Consider the following 16,114-nt stretch of genomic DNA (forward strand, 5'->3'; position numbering starts at 1 on the left):
TGGTACTTGATCTCCCCTGGTTATCCCGACATAACCCATGGATCGATTGGTCTCTGAAGGTACTCCAAGAGTGGGTCCAGCTCAAGCTCCATTCCATGAATCCCCTCCTGTGTCAGCTAAGGATGTGGACCTGTCTGGAATTCTGGCTGAATATGCTGATCTCCTTGAGGTCTTCAGTGAAAGGACAGCCACCTCCCTAACTCCCACACTGGCCATACAACTGTGCCATAGACCTCCTGCCCGGCACTAGTCCTCCATGGGGCTAGCTCTTTTCCCTCTCTCATCCTGAAGTGGTGGCAAAGGAGGAATAAATTCACGGAAGCATTGGCCATGGAGTTTATCCATCTGCCAACCTTTCCGGCAGAAACAGGCTTCTTCTTTGTGAACGAGGAAGATAGCAAGCTCCATCCCTGCATTGATTATCAGCCCCTCAACAACATCACTATGAAGAACCGTTACCCTCTTCCCCTGCTGGCGTCTGTGTTTGAGTATCTCCAGGGAGCAACCATGTTTCCCAAAATCAATCTGCGCAATGTTTGCAACCTGGTTTGCATAAGAGAAGGGGATGAGTGGAAGATAGCTTTCAATAGCTCTAATGGCCACCTTGAGTACCTAGAGATGCCCTCTGGTCTGTCCAATGCCCCTGCTGTTTTCCTTAGTTAATGATGTGCTCAGGGACACGTTGAACCAATTTGTGTCTGTGTATTCAGATGACAATCCTTATCTATTCTCGCTCTCATGGGAACACATCCAGGATATCTGGAGGGTTCTCAGGTGGTTCCTCGAAAACAACTTGTACACCAAGCCCAAGAGGTGTGAGTTTCATAAAGACCAGGTGTAGTTTTTGCGCTATATACATCCAGTGTTCAAAATGGACCCTAGTAAATTTCAGGCTGTTGCAAAGTGGCCCAAACCATCTACAGTCAAACAGGTACAGCACTTCATAGGGGTTTGCAAACTATTATCGCTACGTCATCCGGAATTTCAGCTCTATCACAGCTCCCATAAATGCACTCAGCAGGAGGACCTCAGTCGCATTCCATTGGATGGACGGTGCTGACCAAATATTTTCTGAGCTAAAGCGACGTTTCACCACTGACCCACTGCTGCAACACCCAGACCCATCACAGCCATTCATTGTCGAGGTGGATGCATCCAATGTTGGCACTGGAGCTGTCCACTCTCAGCACTCTTCTGCGGATAGCCGGCTGCACCCTTGTGCCTTTCTTTCCCATCGATTGACTCTGGCCAAGAGGAAATTACAATGTTGGGAACCAGAAACTTCTGGCTGTCAAGGAAGTCCTGGAGGAATGGCGACACTGGCTGGAGGGGGCAGAACATCCTTTCTTGGTTTGGACTGATCACAAGAACCTCTCCTATATTCAGATGCAAAGAGACTCAACTCTTGTCAGGCCCAGTGGGTTCTCTTCTTCACACAGTTCAATTTCATCCTGGCAGCAAGAATACCAAAGCCAATGTACTCTCCCAGAAGTTCGGATCTGAGGACAGTGCCGATCCAGAGCCCATTCTTCCTTGCTCATGTATCGCTGCTCCAATGATCTGGGGAATTGAGGCAGAGGTGAAGGCTGCCCAACAGTCGGATCCAAGCCCATCTGGGGGACTTCCCAACTGGCTGTTTGTCCCTGCTACAGTGCATTCCAAAGTGTTGGAATCAGCTCACTCCTCTCATCTGACTGGACATCCAGGAATTCAATGAATCCAGGAGTTTATAAAGACAATTTTGGTGGCCATCTATGTATCCCAGGATGTCCATGACTTTGTATCTGCCTGTCCCACTCAGAACAAGATGTCATGCCAGCATCCTGTAGATCTGTTATGTTCACCCCTTCTGGTCCTACACTCTCGGTGGATTTTATCACTGGAGTACCCTCAATCTAAAGGATTTCTTGGAACGTATGCGGGATAGTTTTCTGAACCAACATGTCGAGGAACCAACTAGAGAGCAGGCCATTCTGGACTGGGTTTTGAGCAATGAGGAAGGGTTAGTTAGCAATCTTGTCGTGCAAGGCCCTTTGGGTAACAGTGACCATAATATGGTGGAATTCTTCATTAAGATGGAGAGTGACATAGTTAATTCAGTAACAAAGGTTCTGAACTTAAAGAAGGGTAACTTTGAAGGTATGAGACGTGAATTAGCTGAGATAGACTGGCAAATGATACTTAAAGGGTTGATGGTGGATATGCAATGGCAAGCATTTAAAGATCGCATGGATGAACTGCAACAATTGTTCATCCCAGTTTGGCAAAAGAATAAACCAGGGAAGGTAGTGCATCAGTGGCTGACAGGGGAAATTAGGGATGCTATCAATTCCAAAGAAGAAGCATACAAATTAGCCAGAAAAAGCGGCTCACCTGGAGGACTGGGAGAAATTCAGAGTTCAGCAGAGAAGGACAAAGGGCTTAATTAGGAAAGGGAAAAAAAGGTTATGAGAGAAAACTGGCAGGGAACATAAAAACTGACTGTAAAAGCTTTTATAGACATGTGAAAAGAAAAAGATTAGTTAAGATAAATGTATGTCCCTTACAGTCAGAAACAGGTGAATTGATCATGGGGAACAAGGACATGGCAGACCAATTGAATAACTACTTTGGTTCTGTCTTCACTAAGGAGGACATAATTAATCTTCTGGAAATAGTAGGGGACCGAGGGTCTAGTGAGATGGAGGAACTGAGGGAAATACATATTAGTAGGGAAGTGGTGTTAGGTAAATTGAAAGGATTGAAGGCAGATAAATCCCCCGGGCCAGATGTTCTGCATCCCAGAGTGCTTAAGGAAGTAGCCCAAGAAATAGTGGATGCATTAGTGATAATTTTTCAAAACTCTTTAGATTCTGGATTCGTTCCTGAGGATTGGAGGGTGGCTAATGTAACCCCACTTTTTAAAAAAGGAGGGAGAAAGAAACCGGGGAATTATAGACCGGTTAGCCTAACATCGGTGGTGGAGAAACTGCTAGAGTCAGTTATCAAAGATGTGATAACAGCACATTTTGAAAGTGGTGAAATCATCAGACGAAGTCAGCATGGATTTGTGAAAGGAAAATCATGTCTGACGAATCTCATAGAATGTTTTGAGGATGTAAATAGTAGTGTGGATAGAGGAGAACCAGTGGATGTGGTATATTTGGATTTTCAAAAGGCTTTTGACAAGGTTCCACACAGGAGATTAGTGTGCAAACTTAAAGCACATGGTATTGGGGGTATGGTATTGATGTGGATAGAGAATTGGTTGGCAGACAGGAAGCAAAGAGTGGGAATAAACGGAACCTTTTCAGAATGGCAGGCAGTGACGAGTAGGGTACTGCAAGGCTCAGTGCTGGGACCCCAGTTGTCTACAATATATATTAATGACTTAGACGAGGGAATTAAATGTAGCATCTCCAAGTTTGCAGATGACACAAAGCTGGGCAGCAGTGTTAGCTGTGAGGAGGATGCTAAGAGGATGCAGGGTGACTTGGATGGGTTAGGTGAGTGAGTAAATTCATGGCAGATGCAATTTAATGTGGATAAATGTGAGGTTATCCACTTTGGTGGCAAGAACAGGAAAACAGATTATTATCTGAATGGTGGCTGATTAGGAAAAGGGGAGGTGCAATGAGACCTGGGTGTCATTACACTAGTCATTGAAAGTGGGCATGCAGGTACAGCAGGAGGTGAAAAAGGCGAATGGTATGCTGGCATTCATAGCAAGAGGATTCAAGTACAGGAGCAGGGAGGTACTACTGCAGTTGTACAAGGCCTTGGTGAGACCACACCTGGAGTATTGTGTGCAGTTTTGGTCCCCTAATCTGAGGAAAGACATTCTTGCCATAGAGGGAGTACAAAGAAGGTTCACCAGATTGATTCCTGGGATGGCAGGACTTTCATATGATGAAAGATTGGATCAGGTAGGCTTATACTCTCTGGAATTTAGAAGATTGAGGGGGGATCTTATTGAAACGTATAAAATTCTAAAGGGATTAGACAGGCTAGATGTAGGAAGATTGTTCCCGATGTTGGGGAAGTCCAGAACGAGGGGTCACAGTTTGAGGATAAAGGGGAAGCCTTTTAGGACCGAGATGAGGAAAAACTTCTTCACACAGAGAGTGGTGAATCTGTGGAATCCTCTGCCACAGGAAACAGTTGAGGCCAGTTCATTGGCTATATGTAAGAGGGAGTTAGATAAGGCCCTTGTGACTAAAGGGATCAGGGGGTATGGAGAGAAGGCAGGTGCAGGGTTGTGAGTTGGATGATCAGACATGATCGTACTGAATGGCGGTGCAGGCTCGAAGGGCCGAATGGCCTACTCCTGCACCTATTTTCTATGTTTCTATGTCTCTGCTCTCTTATAGGAGCCACGGCCAGCCTCTCTTCTGGTTTCCACCCCAATCCAATGGCCAGACTGAGAGAGTGAACCAGGAGTTGGAGACAACCCTGTGCTGTCTTGCCTCTTCCAATCCCACTGCCTGGAGCTCCTGAATGGTTTGGGCAGAGATCGCCCACAACCTCCAGTCATCCTCCATGAGTATGTAACCCTTTGAAAGCCAAAAAGGATTCCAGCCACTACTCTTCCCGGACCAGGAGATTGATGTAGGAGTTCTTGCTGCTGAACAGTTGATCCAGCGCTAAAAGCACACCTGGAGACGAACCAGGGCTTCTCTGCTCGGCTGACAGGTCAGGCTATTCAAGCCAGGAGAGGTCTGGTAGGCATCAAGGAATCTTCCCCTGAAAGTTAAGAGCCACAAATTGGCTCTGCACTACGTGGGACCGTTTGTAGTAGAAAAGGCTGTCAACAAGGTTTTGTATAAATTGCGTCTATAGCCATCAATGAAGATTTTCCCAGTGTCTCTCTCTCTCTCTCTCTCTCTCTCTCTCTGTACTTACAGACAGACAGAGTTAAAAAAGAGATTGCAATACTTCATATCATGAAGTATTCATTCTCCTTCTCTGACAGAATCAAAGGTTTTGCTTTATCTTAGTTCATCTTCTTCATTGTTTTATCCTTATTTTTGACTTCAGTCTTCATCGCCAATTTGTTATGTATGTGCGTGTGTCATCATTTGAACCTAAACAATACAGAATATACGGAGAAGCACAGACAGCTGCAACAACATATGCAGATGGTTCATTCAGTTCTAACTGCACATTTGTCACACAAATTCAGAAAACATTAACACATGCAACACTCATGAAGGAGAGAGAGAGATATGAGCAAAGGGTTATACGACAGGAGATCAGTATGGAGCAGCGAAGATCTAAATGGGGTTGATACAGGAGCAAAGCAGGACCACACGAACATGGGATCAGGATCGGGGGTGGGGAGAGAAGAGAGGGGTACAAACAGGATGGGGTCACTGATAACATAACAGAAAACCTAACAAAGGGGAAGAGGGCATTAACAAGTGAACAAAATAAGGGAAAGACAGGAGCAAATTATGGAAAGGACATGGATTGGTGCTCAGAATGGGGAACAAACTGAGGAGAGGGCAAGATTAGGGGCCCAGAGTAGGGGGAGAAGGTGTAGTAAAATATAGAAGGGCCACAATGAGAGAGAGGAGTGAAGGAGGTTACTTTTCCCCTGGGAGGGAAATATTGTTGGAATGGGTGATCGAGAACGGAACATTGCACGGCAATCAGAGGCCGCTGTACTGCTGAAAGTACACACTCACATGTGCCCTTATCATTGCAGTGACTATGAGATCTGAGCAGTTAGAGAATCTCGTGTTATCGTGATTGTCATCTGTAGCTGAACATACTCCAATAATGTGATGTCACCCAGTACTAATCGCACACAGTTGTTTTTCATCAGAAGTGTAAATGTGGAAATATTTAAATACATGTTATTTAGAATACTTGGCTCTAAATCAGTATTTCCCAACATTTCGTAGCCCAACACTCCTCTAAAGCACCTCTATGCTTGCCAATGCCTTCTTAAAGCACCATCATACCTGCCAACGCTCCTCCTAGGCACAATATATGTTCCAGCACCCCCCCATAGTGTAAAAACATGTCTACCATATGCTAACATGAGAAAAATGATTGTTTTAAATTTTTATTTGTCTTTAAACCTAGCTTACACAGTATCTCTGTGCTGTACAGCAGCTTCGATATCAATGTGATCCTTGAGCTTGACGGTTTTTAGCAAGAGTTGAAGTGTCTGGTACAAGTTGTGACAGCAAAAGCCTTAAGTCCCCATGTGTAATAATGTCCAAGTGGATTCTGTTTTTGTGAGTATGTGGATCACTGCACTGAAGCCGCTTTCAACAAGGTAGGAGGATGGAAATGCAATGAAGAGCAGTCAGTTTGGCTCTTCTCCAAAGACCAGGAGACTTCGTATGATAGTGCAGCCATATACCACAAAAGCCGACATCTTTGAAAAGCATTTTTCTTCTTCATCATTCTGAATTTCAATAATTTCTTCTTGCAAGCTCTCTTCTCGTTCTTCCACCTTGAGAGAAACGGGTTAATTACCCAGTCTGGAATTTCCAGATCTTCCAGATCATACAAATCCTTGAATAGGTTCTTCAGTGTCTGCAGGAGTAAGCAGTACCCTTTCAAATCACCATCTATGAAAAAGAGTGGCATACTTTCCAGGCAGGGAAATTGTGAAAACATTCCTCTCTCAATGTTTTGCTTTCATATTTCCAATTTCTCAATAAAAGTGGATGCTACACATTTTTCCTGAATTAAATTGAAATTCTCACCCTGCAGTTTCATATTTAGAATATTTATTTTGTCATACAGATTGGCTAGATATGCCACATCTCCCAAAAGATGGTTCTTTACCGCACATATAAAACTGAGGTCACTTTGAACACCTCAAGAGGAATCCTTGGGGTCAGCTAGTTCACTGATTGGCTCGATTTCACCGTTTGGTTCCAACTTGCGCTGTATAATTGCGCAGCCTGTTTTCTGTAAGTCTGTAGAGAAAGTTGAGAGGATGTACTTGACTTGACTTACCAACTGTAAAGTTGCATGAACTCATTCCGTGCCATGAGCCAAGGGGACCTGTTGGGCACCCTGGTTGCTAATTTATACACCCCCAATAATGTCTGTTTGGTTGGTAAGGTTAGGTGAGATTGCTAAGGTCCAGATGTGTTGAGTTAACGAGTGTTCACTGCCGGCAGTGCCTTGGTTCTTCCTGTGTTCCAGTGCCTCATCCTTTTTTTTGGAAGTTCCTGCTCTACTGACGGTCAGTCGGGTCTCGTGCCTCAAGTTAGGGGCTGCTTACCACTCTACCCCCACCCTAAGAATCTTGAATGTCCCCCAACAACTTCTATCTTTCCTAACATCCTTAGGACACATAAACGTCCCTCTTAGGAATCACTGCACCAGATTATGTTTTTCATCTAGACCCGTTTGCTGTTCTCTCATCTCTGTGTCCCTGGATTTGATTTAGAATTATGATTTAGCCACAAGACTTTCAAACAGCTGGTGCACCAGCCTTTCAACCTGAACCTAAGTTCATCGGATGTGGCTTAGAAGTAAGTAACGTCCTTGACAAATTTTATTCTCAAGTATTTCTAATGTACTATTTTGCACATCAGTGTATTTTTCCATTTAAATACTAGTAAACTGTAGGTATTATCTTGATTTCATATTACTGCTATTTTGTCCAAATATTACTATTTTGAGCAAAACAACATTTTACAAATTTCTGTTTTTGTTTCTCGATAGTTTCAGTATTCTCAAATTTAGAGCCTCAACCACCAAGAAAGACTGAAACTTCAGGCGTTACCTGCACACTCCCCTTAAAATCACACCCATCCGAATTTGGAAATATATCAATGCATGTCCCCTCGCAGCTGTTCTGTTTCCATCTCACATCCAACTACATGGTAGGTTCATTAGGTGATGTAAATTACCCTTATGTAGATGGATGGTATTTGAGAGAATAGATTACCATAAAACCTTAAGACATAGGAGCAGAATTAGGCAATTTAGCCCATTAAGTCTGGTTCCCCATTCCATCATGGCTGATTTATTACCCCTCTCAATCCCGTTTCCTGTTTTCTCCCCATAATCATTGATACCTAGACTAATCAAGAATCTATCAACCCCCACTATAATTATACTCAATGACTTGGCCTCCACATCTATCTGTGGTGATGAATTCCACAGATTGACTACCCTCTAGCTAAAGAAATTCCTCCTCATCTCTGCTTTAAATGGACATCCCTCTATTCTGAGGCTATCCCCTCTAGTGTTAGACCCATCCCAACTCCCTACTCCATACATCCACTCTATCGAGGCTGTTCAATATTCAATAGGTTCAACGAGATCCCCCTCATTCCTCTAAACTCAAGCCCGCAAGAAACGAAACTCATGGTTGTATATGGTGATGTGTGTACTTTGAACTTTAATAATGGACTCCAACTTCTTCCCAACCACTGAAGTCAGGTTTTCTTTCTTTCTTTTTTATTGAGTTTCAAATTGATAAACATAACAATGACAATGATACAAAGAGATTGGGATTACATTAATAACTGTTAACGTATACAGACACAGACTCCGAGTAACATATTTAATTTAAACCTCCCAGTCTCTTAATAACTGAACATGAAAAAAATTCAAAACAAGTCTTTATGCCCTACACTAAAAAAAAACAAAACAAAACAAAACAAAAACCGAGCTGCCACATTTCATCAGTTAAGATCATTATTTGTCATTAACTCCGCTCCTCTATACACAAAGAAAAAGTTAGTAAAAAGGATTCAGAAATCAACTTATATCATATGAAAATGATAAATAAATGGCCTCCAAGTTTCTTCAAATTTAACCGAAGGATTAGTGGTACCACTCCTAATTTTTTCCAAATGTAGACATGTAATAGTTTGGGAAAACCATTGAAATGTAGTGGGGGGATTAGAATCTTTCCACTTAAATAAAACGGATTTTCTGGCTATTAATGTAACAAATGCAATCAAATGACAAGCTGAAGGGGATAAATGACTAAAGTCTATCATTGGTAATCCAAAAATTGCAGAGATAGGATGAGGTTGTAAATCAATACATAAAACTACTGAAATAATATCAAAAATGTCTTTCCAATATTTTTCCAAAAGAAGGCAAGACCAGAACACATGCATCAAGGAAGCTACTTCAGAATTACATCTGTCACAGACAGGATTAAAATGACCATAAAAACGAGCTAACTTATCCTTAGACATATGGGCCTTATGAAACACCTTAAATTGTATCAAAATGTGTCTAGTACAAATTGAAGAAGTGTTAACTAGTTGGAGAATTTTCTCCCATTTGTCTATGAGTAAAGATACCTGAAGTTCTCTTTCCCATTCATTCTTAATTTTATCAGAAACACCTAAAAGTATTTTTGTAATTAAACCATGAACAATTGCTATTAAACTCTTCTGATGGGGTTTAAACCTAAAAAAATTTTTGTAATTTCAGTTTGATGTGATATCAGAAAAGTAGGTAAAATAACCTTCAAAAAGTTTCTGATCTGTAAATATCTGAGAAAAATGTGATCTAGGCAAATTATATTTAATAGACAACTGTTCAAAGGACATGAGACAATTATCCATGACTAAATCCCGAAAACATAATATTCCCTTTGTTTTCCATAAAAGAAAAGCTTGATCAGTTCTGGATGGTTGAAAGAAAAAATTGGATATAATAGGACTTGATAGGATAAATTCATTTAATCCAAAATATTTACAAAATTGAAACCATATTCGTATTGTATGTTTAATTATTGGATTAATCGTTTGTTTATTCAGTTTAGTAAGTGCAAAGGGAAGCGAAGCCCCTGAAATAGAAGCTAATGAGAACCCCTGTACAGACTCACACTTGAGGTTCACCCATCGTGGACATTGAATTTCATCCAAATCTTGTGTCCAGAACGTTAGGTATGGAATATTAGTTGCCCAATAATAGAATCTAAAGTTCGGCAATGCCAAACTACCATCCTTTTTTGATTTCTGTAAATATTTTTTACTTAATCCAGGATTTTTATTCTGTCATATATATGAAGAAATTTTAGAATCAATAGTATCAGAAAAGGAATTAGAGATGAAGATTGGTACCGCTTGAAACAGATACAGAAACTTAGGTAAAATAATCATCTTAATAGTATTGATTCAACCAATTAATGATAGGGACAATGGGGACCATTTAGTAAGCAGTTGTTTAACATGATCAATTAAGGGTAAAAAGTTAACTAAATAGATCCTTATGCTTCTTAGTAATTTTAACACCCAAATAAGTAAAATAATCAGTAACCAGTTTAAATGGTGATTGTCTATAGATTGGAACTTACATATTTAATGGAAAAAGCTCACTCTTATTAAGATTCAATTTATAACCAGAAAAACTACTAAACTGAGCAAGTAATAATATTACTGCAGGCAACATACATCAAAGTTGCTGGTGAACGCAGCAGGCCAAGCAGCATCTATAGGAAGAGGTGCAGTCGACGTTTCAAGCCGAGACCCTTCGTCAGGACTAACTGAAGGAAGAGTGAGTAAGGGATTTGAAAGTTGGAGGGGGAGGGGGAGATCCAAAATGATAGGAGAAGACAGGAGGGGGAGGGATAGAGCCGAGAGCTGGACAGGTGATAGGCAAAAGGGGATGCGAGAGGATCATGGGACAGGAGGTCCGGGAAGAAAGACAAGGGGGGGGTGACCCAGAGGATGGGCAAGAGGTATATTCAGAGGGACAGAAGGAGAAAAAGGAGAGTGAGAGAAAGAATGTGTGCATAAAAATGAGTAACAGATGGGGTACGAAGGGGAGGTGGGGCCTTAGCGGAAGTTAGAGAAGTCGATGTTCATGCCATCAGGTTGGAGGCTACCCAGACGGAATATAAGGTGTTGTTCCTCCAACCTGAGTGTGGCTTCATCTTTACAGTAGAGGAGGCCGTGGATAGACATGTCAGAATGGGAATGGGATGTGGAATTAAAATGTGTGGCCACTGGGAGATCCTGCCTTCTCTGGCGGACAGAGCGTAGATGTTCAGCAAAGCGGTCTCCCAGTCTGAACCTTATATTCCGTCTGGGTAGCCTCCAACCTGATGGCATTAACATCGACTTCTCTAACTTCCGCTAAGGCCCCACCTCCCCCTCGTACCCCATCTGTTACTCATTTTTATGCACACATTCTTTCTCTCACTCTCCTTTTTCTCCCTCTGTCCCTCTGAATATACCTCTTGCCCATCCTCTGGGTCACCCCCCCCCTTGTCTTTCTTCCCGGACCTCCTGTCCCATGATCCTCTCGTATCCCCTTTTGCCTATCACCTGTCCAGCTCTCGGCTCTATCCCTCCCCCTCCTGTCTTCTCCTATCATTTTGGATCTCCCCCTCCCCCTCCAACTTTCAAATCCCTTACTCACTCTTCCTTCAGTTAGTCCTGACGAAGGGTCTCGGCCTGAAACGTCGACTGCACCTCTTTCTATAGATGCTGCTTGGCCTGCTGTGTTCACCAGCAACTTTGATGTATGTTGCTTGAATTTCCAGCATCTGCAGAATTCCTGTTGTTTGCGTTTAAATATTACTGCAGGGATGGATTTCTCTGGATTAGACATATATTGTAACAGGTCATCTGCATATAATGATATCTTATGCGTCTCATTCCCACGAATAATGCCAAATATATTGGGTGAATCACGAAGAGCGATTGCCAAGGGTTCCAAGGCAATATCAAATAGTAAAGGGCCCTGTCTAGTACCTCGAAAAAGCCTAAAGAAGGGGAATCGCTGATTATTAGTAAGTACAGAAGCCGAAGGTATATGATGTATCAATTTAATCCAAGATATGAATTTTGGGCTAAAATTAAATTTCTCAAGGATGTTAAGTAAATATTCCCATTCAACTCTATCAAGTGCCTTCTCAGCGTCAAGTGAAATAACACATTCTGGAGTTTTAGATGAAGAAGTATATACAATGTTCATCAACCTCCTAACGTTAAAATACGAATAATGATTTTTAATAAATCCTGTCTGGTCGTCAGAAACAATTTGTGGCAATACATTTTCCAATCTAATTGCTAATACTGTGAAAAAAATTTTGGAGTCCACATTTAACAATGATATAGGTCTATATGACGGACATTCAGTGAGGTCTTTACCTATTTTAGGAATTAAAGAAATAGATGCTTCATAAAAAGATTGTGGTACTTTACAATCCTTAAAAATTCTACATAATCAAGGAGAAAGTAGACTTGAAAAAGATTTTTAAAATTCTACTGTATACCCATTCAGGCCAATTGCTTTACCAGAATTCATCAAAGCAATTGCTTTCTTTATTTTTTCTTCCATAATGGGTGCATCTAATGTTAAACATCCATTAAGTGGTAATTTCAGAATATTCAATTTTCTTAAAAATTCATGCATTATGGTAGAATTGTCAGGAAATTCTGATTGGTATAAAGAGGTATAAAATTCTTGAAAAGATTTATTAATTTAATCGTGATCAACAGTCAAAGTACCATCCTGTTTACGAACTTTAATAATCTGACATTTAGCCAAAGCAGCTTTTAATTGGTTGGCCAGTAATTCACCCGATTTATCACCATGTATATAAAATTGACTCTTAGATTTAAGTAATTGATTTTCAATTGGGGATGTTAATAACAAACTGTGTTGCATCTGAAGTTCAACTCTCTTTTTGTAAAGCTCTAAATTAGGAGCAAAAGAATATTTTCTTATCAATTTTTTTAATCTTGTCAGCCAATGTACATATTTCATTATTAATTTGTTTTTTCAGTCCAGCAGAATATGAAATAATTTGCGCATGGATATATACTTTAAAACTGTCCCATAATATCCCACTGGAATTTTCTTCCATAAAATTAATTGAGAAGAAAAAGACAATCTGTTCTTTAATAAAGTTAACAAAATTTGAGTCCTGAAGCAGAGTAGAATTGAACCGCCATTGTCTAGCTCTGAAAGTTACATCAGTTAACTTGATTGATAGTTTCAGGGGCACATGATCAGAGACAGCAATGGCATCATACTCACAGGAAGTAACAGATAAAATTAATCGAGAGTCAATGAAAAAGTAATCAATTCTGGAGTAATTATGATATACATGAGAAAAGAATGAGAACTCTTTATCGTTAGGATATAAAAACTTCCAAACTTCTAAAATTCCAGAGTCAACTAAAATGGAATTGATAAAAATAGCGGATTTGTTTGGAAGTACCTGACTGGGCGCAGACCTGTCCATCGAGGGATTCAGGCAACAGTTAAAATCTCCACCCATTATCAACGAAAATTCATTTAAATTAGGAAGAGATGTAAATAAATTCTTAAAGAATTCAGGATAATCAGTATTTGGTGCATAGATATTAACCGTAACAACTTTTTGCTTATAAAGTAAATCAGTAATTAACAGAAATCTACCATTCGTGTCTGAAGTTGTTTCATAGTGAACAAATGAAATCGAGGAATCTATAAAAATAGAGGCTCCTTTCACCTTATCCTGTGAATTAGAGTGGAATTTTTATTCCTTCCAAAACCTAAAAAAAATGCTGATTATCCTCCTTCCTTACATGAGTCTCCTGGGCAAAGATAATCTGGGCATTCAATCTGTGAAAAACTTTAAAAGTCTTCTTCCGTTTAATCAGATGATTCAAACCATTCGTATTCCATGAAACAAAGTTAATAATATTATCCATTGTACTTGAATAAACCATATGGTGTGTAAAGGGTTAACCTTACTGCATAGGAAACTCATGAATCAGGAAGAGGGAAAAAGGTTTCGAGAGGAACCGGAAGTTATGAAAATTCAGACATATTTGTAGTTTCGGATCAGCCCAGATGGAAACAACTAAACAAAAAATAGCCCCATTCCCCACTCACAAAAGCCCTAAAACTGGCCAATAGAAAGCTAGAAAGCTATCTAGACACTTCCCTACACCCATCTCTCTTGAAGGCAAGTCTCCAATGAAAAAGGAATGCAAAACACCACCCACAGTCAAAACTTTGAGAAGAGTATGCCATAAAAAAACACCAAACAAATGTTTAAAAAAAACAGCCGTTTGCAAAACATTTTGAAAGGCAAGATATTAGAAAGTGAAACAGAATACAATCTTATTAATATTTCAAGAAAAAAATCGATCACCAAATCAGATTCTTAATTATTTTCAAAAATAAACAATTGAAAATAATAGAAATAATGAAGAGAGAGAAAGAGAAAGGAACTTTAACATAAAAGCATGATAAATATCCATACTCAAAAACAAAGTACGAGTATTATCAAACCAAGGACAAAATTCCTCAAACTTTAAAAATCCAAATCTACGAACTGGTTATTAACTTATAAACAGATGAATACAGACATGAAAAAACAGTAAATTTATTAGACAGCTGAGATCGAACGTTGATCCTCAAGGAATTTATGAGCTTCATCAATGGATTTAAACTATTTACGTGATTTATCAGACAGAACAACCCTTAGGTGAGCTGGAAATAGCAGAAATGGTTGGAACTTTCTTTGATAGTGCTCGGACATTACTGGTTTATAAGCCAAATGAATATAAACTTGAAGAAACGGCAAATTTATTAGACATCTGAGCTCAAACTTTGATCCCCAAGAAATTGATACACTTCGTCCATGGATTTAAACCATTTACGCGATTTATCAGGCAGAACAACGCTTAGGTGAGCTGGAAATAGCAGAGCTGGTCGGAAATTTCTTTGATATAACTCGGGCATCTCCAGTTTAAAAAGCGATCTTTCTTGCATTACCTCAGGATTGTAGTCTTCAACCAGGTGAAACTTGAGATCTCCATGCACAATAACCCCTTTCCAATGAGCAATTCGAATCAAATGCTCCTTAGTATGCACATAATGAAATCGGAGTATCACAGGTTGGGGTTTCAACTCCTTAGGGAGTTTAACTCTTAAAGACCAGTGGGCGCAATCGAGTATAGGGGGAGAAGAAAAAACATCAGAGCTGAACACCTCCATTAAAATTGAGAAAAAAATTTAGTAAGGTCACTGCTCTCAACGTCTTCACTGAGTCCTATTATTCGCAAATTCTGTCTCCGACTACGACTCTCCAAGTCAGTAGTCTTGACTTTATACTGCTCCAGTGTTTGAGTGGCCAAAGTTAATTTCTTTTACAATAGATCCAGTCTGCGATCTCTCTGTCTCCCAGCTTCAACAAGTTTGGAAATTTGTTGTTGTTGTTTTTCACTCTCCCACTTAAGTACTGCCAATCTACCTTCGAACTCCTTTAACAATACTTCCAAAGTAGCAAATCTTTTATCGAATTTATCATCCAGGAGCTTCGAGATAGCCTCCAAAGTAAGTTGAGACTGTTTTCATTTCCATTACTGGCTTCCTTGCTTTCAGCTAATGCTTTTTTTCCTCTGGTAGTCATTTCCATCGATTAAAAATCAAAATTCAAGCATATAAAAGTGTTATAAACACTTTGATATAGATAGTAAGAGGGTGGTAAAAAGATTGAAAAATGCACGGAGCAAAGCTAAAATGCGACCTTCTCCATCTAGCGCCCCAAGAGAGTCTCAAGTCCGGCTAATTGGCCCAAAATTTCCTTTCTTCTGTCTCTCTCCCTTCTTAAAGAGTGCAGTGATATTTGCAATTTTCCAGTCCTCCACAACAGCTCTAGCAAACCTGCCCGCAAGGATATTGGTCCCCTTCGGGTTCAGGCGTAACCTGTCCTTTTTGTAGGGGCCATACCTTCTCCGGAAGAAATCCCATTGACCCAGAAATCTAAAACCCTGCTCCCTGCACCAGTTCCTCAGTCATGCATACATCTGCAAAATCATCGTATTCTTACCCTCACTGTGTACCATGATTTCTGGATGCTCACCCTCCCTCTTTAGAATGCTGTGGACCTGATCTGAGATGTCCCTGATCCTGGCACCTGAGAGGCACAATATCATCCGGATTTCTTTTTCACATCTGAAGAACCTCTGTCTGCTCCTCGTACTATGGAACTCCCCTATCACTACTGCACTCCTCTTCTCTTTCCTTTCCTCCTGATCCACAGAGCCCGACTCAGTGCCAGAGACCCGGTCGCTGCGGTTTTGCCCTGGGAGACCCACCATACCCCACCCCCCGACAGTATTCAAAGTGGAATACTTATTATTGCGGGGAACAGCCACAGGGGTACTCTGTATTGACTGCCCATTTC

At 40.6% G+C, this 16,114-nt stretch overlaps 1 protein-coding gene across 1 annotated transcript in view; it reads left to right on the forward strand.

Annotated features, from left to right (window-relative positions):
- The first annotated feature begins 330 nt into the window (after positions 1-330).
- LOC134353468 (eosinophil peroxidase-like) overlaps positions 331-16,114 on the forward strand; it is a 90,163-nt gene continuing 74,379 nt past the window's right edge. Inside the window, exon 1 of the mRNA XM_063061473.1 lies at positions 331-628. Within this exon, the coding sequence (XP_062917543.1) occupies positions 331-628 (298 nt within the window). The remainder of the gene's footprint in view (positions 629-16,114) is intronic.

The sequence above is a fragment of the Mobula hypostoma genome, chromosome 11, assembly GCF_963921235.1.
Source record: "Mobula hypostoma chromosome 11, sMobHyp1.1, whole genome shotgun sequence".
Lineage (NCBI taxonomy): Eukaryota > Metazoa > Chordata > Chondrichthyes > Myliobatiformes > Myliobatidae > Mobula > Mobula hypostoma.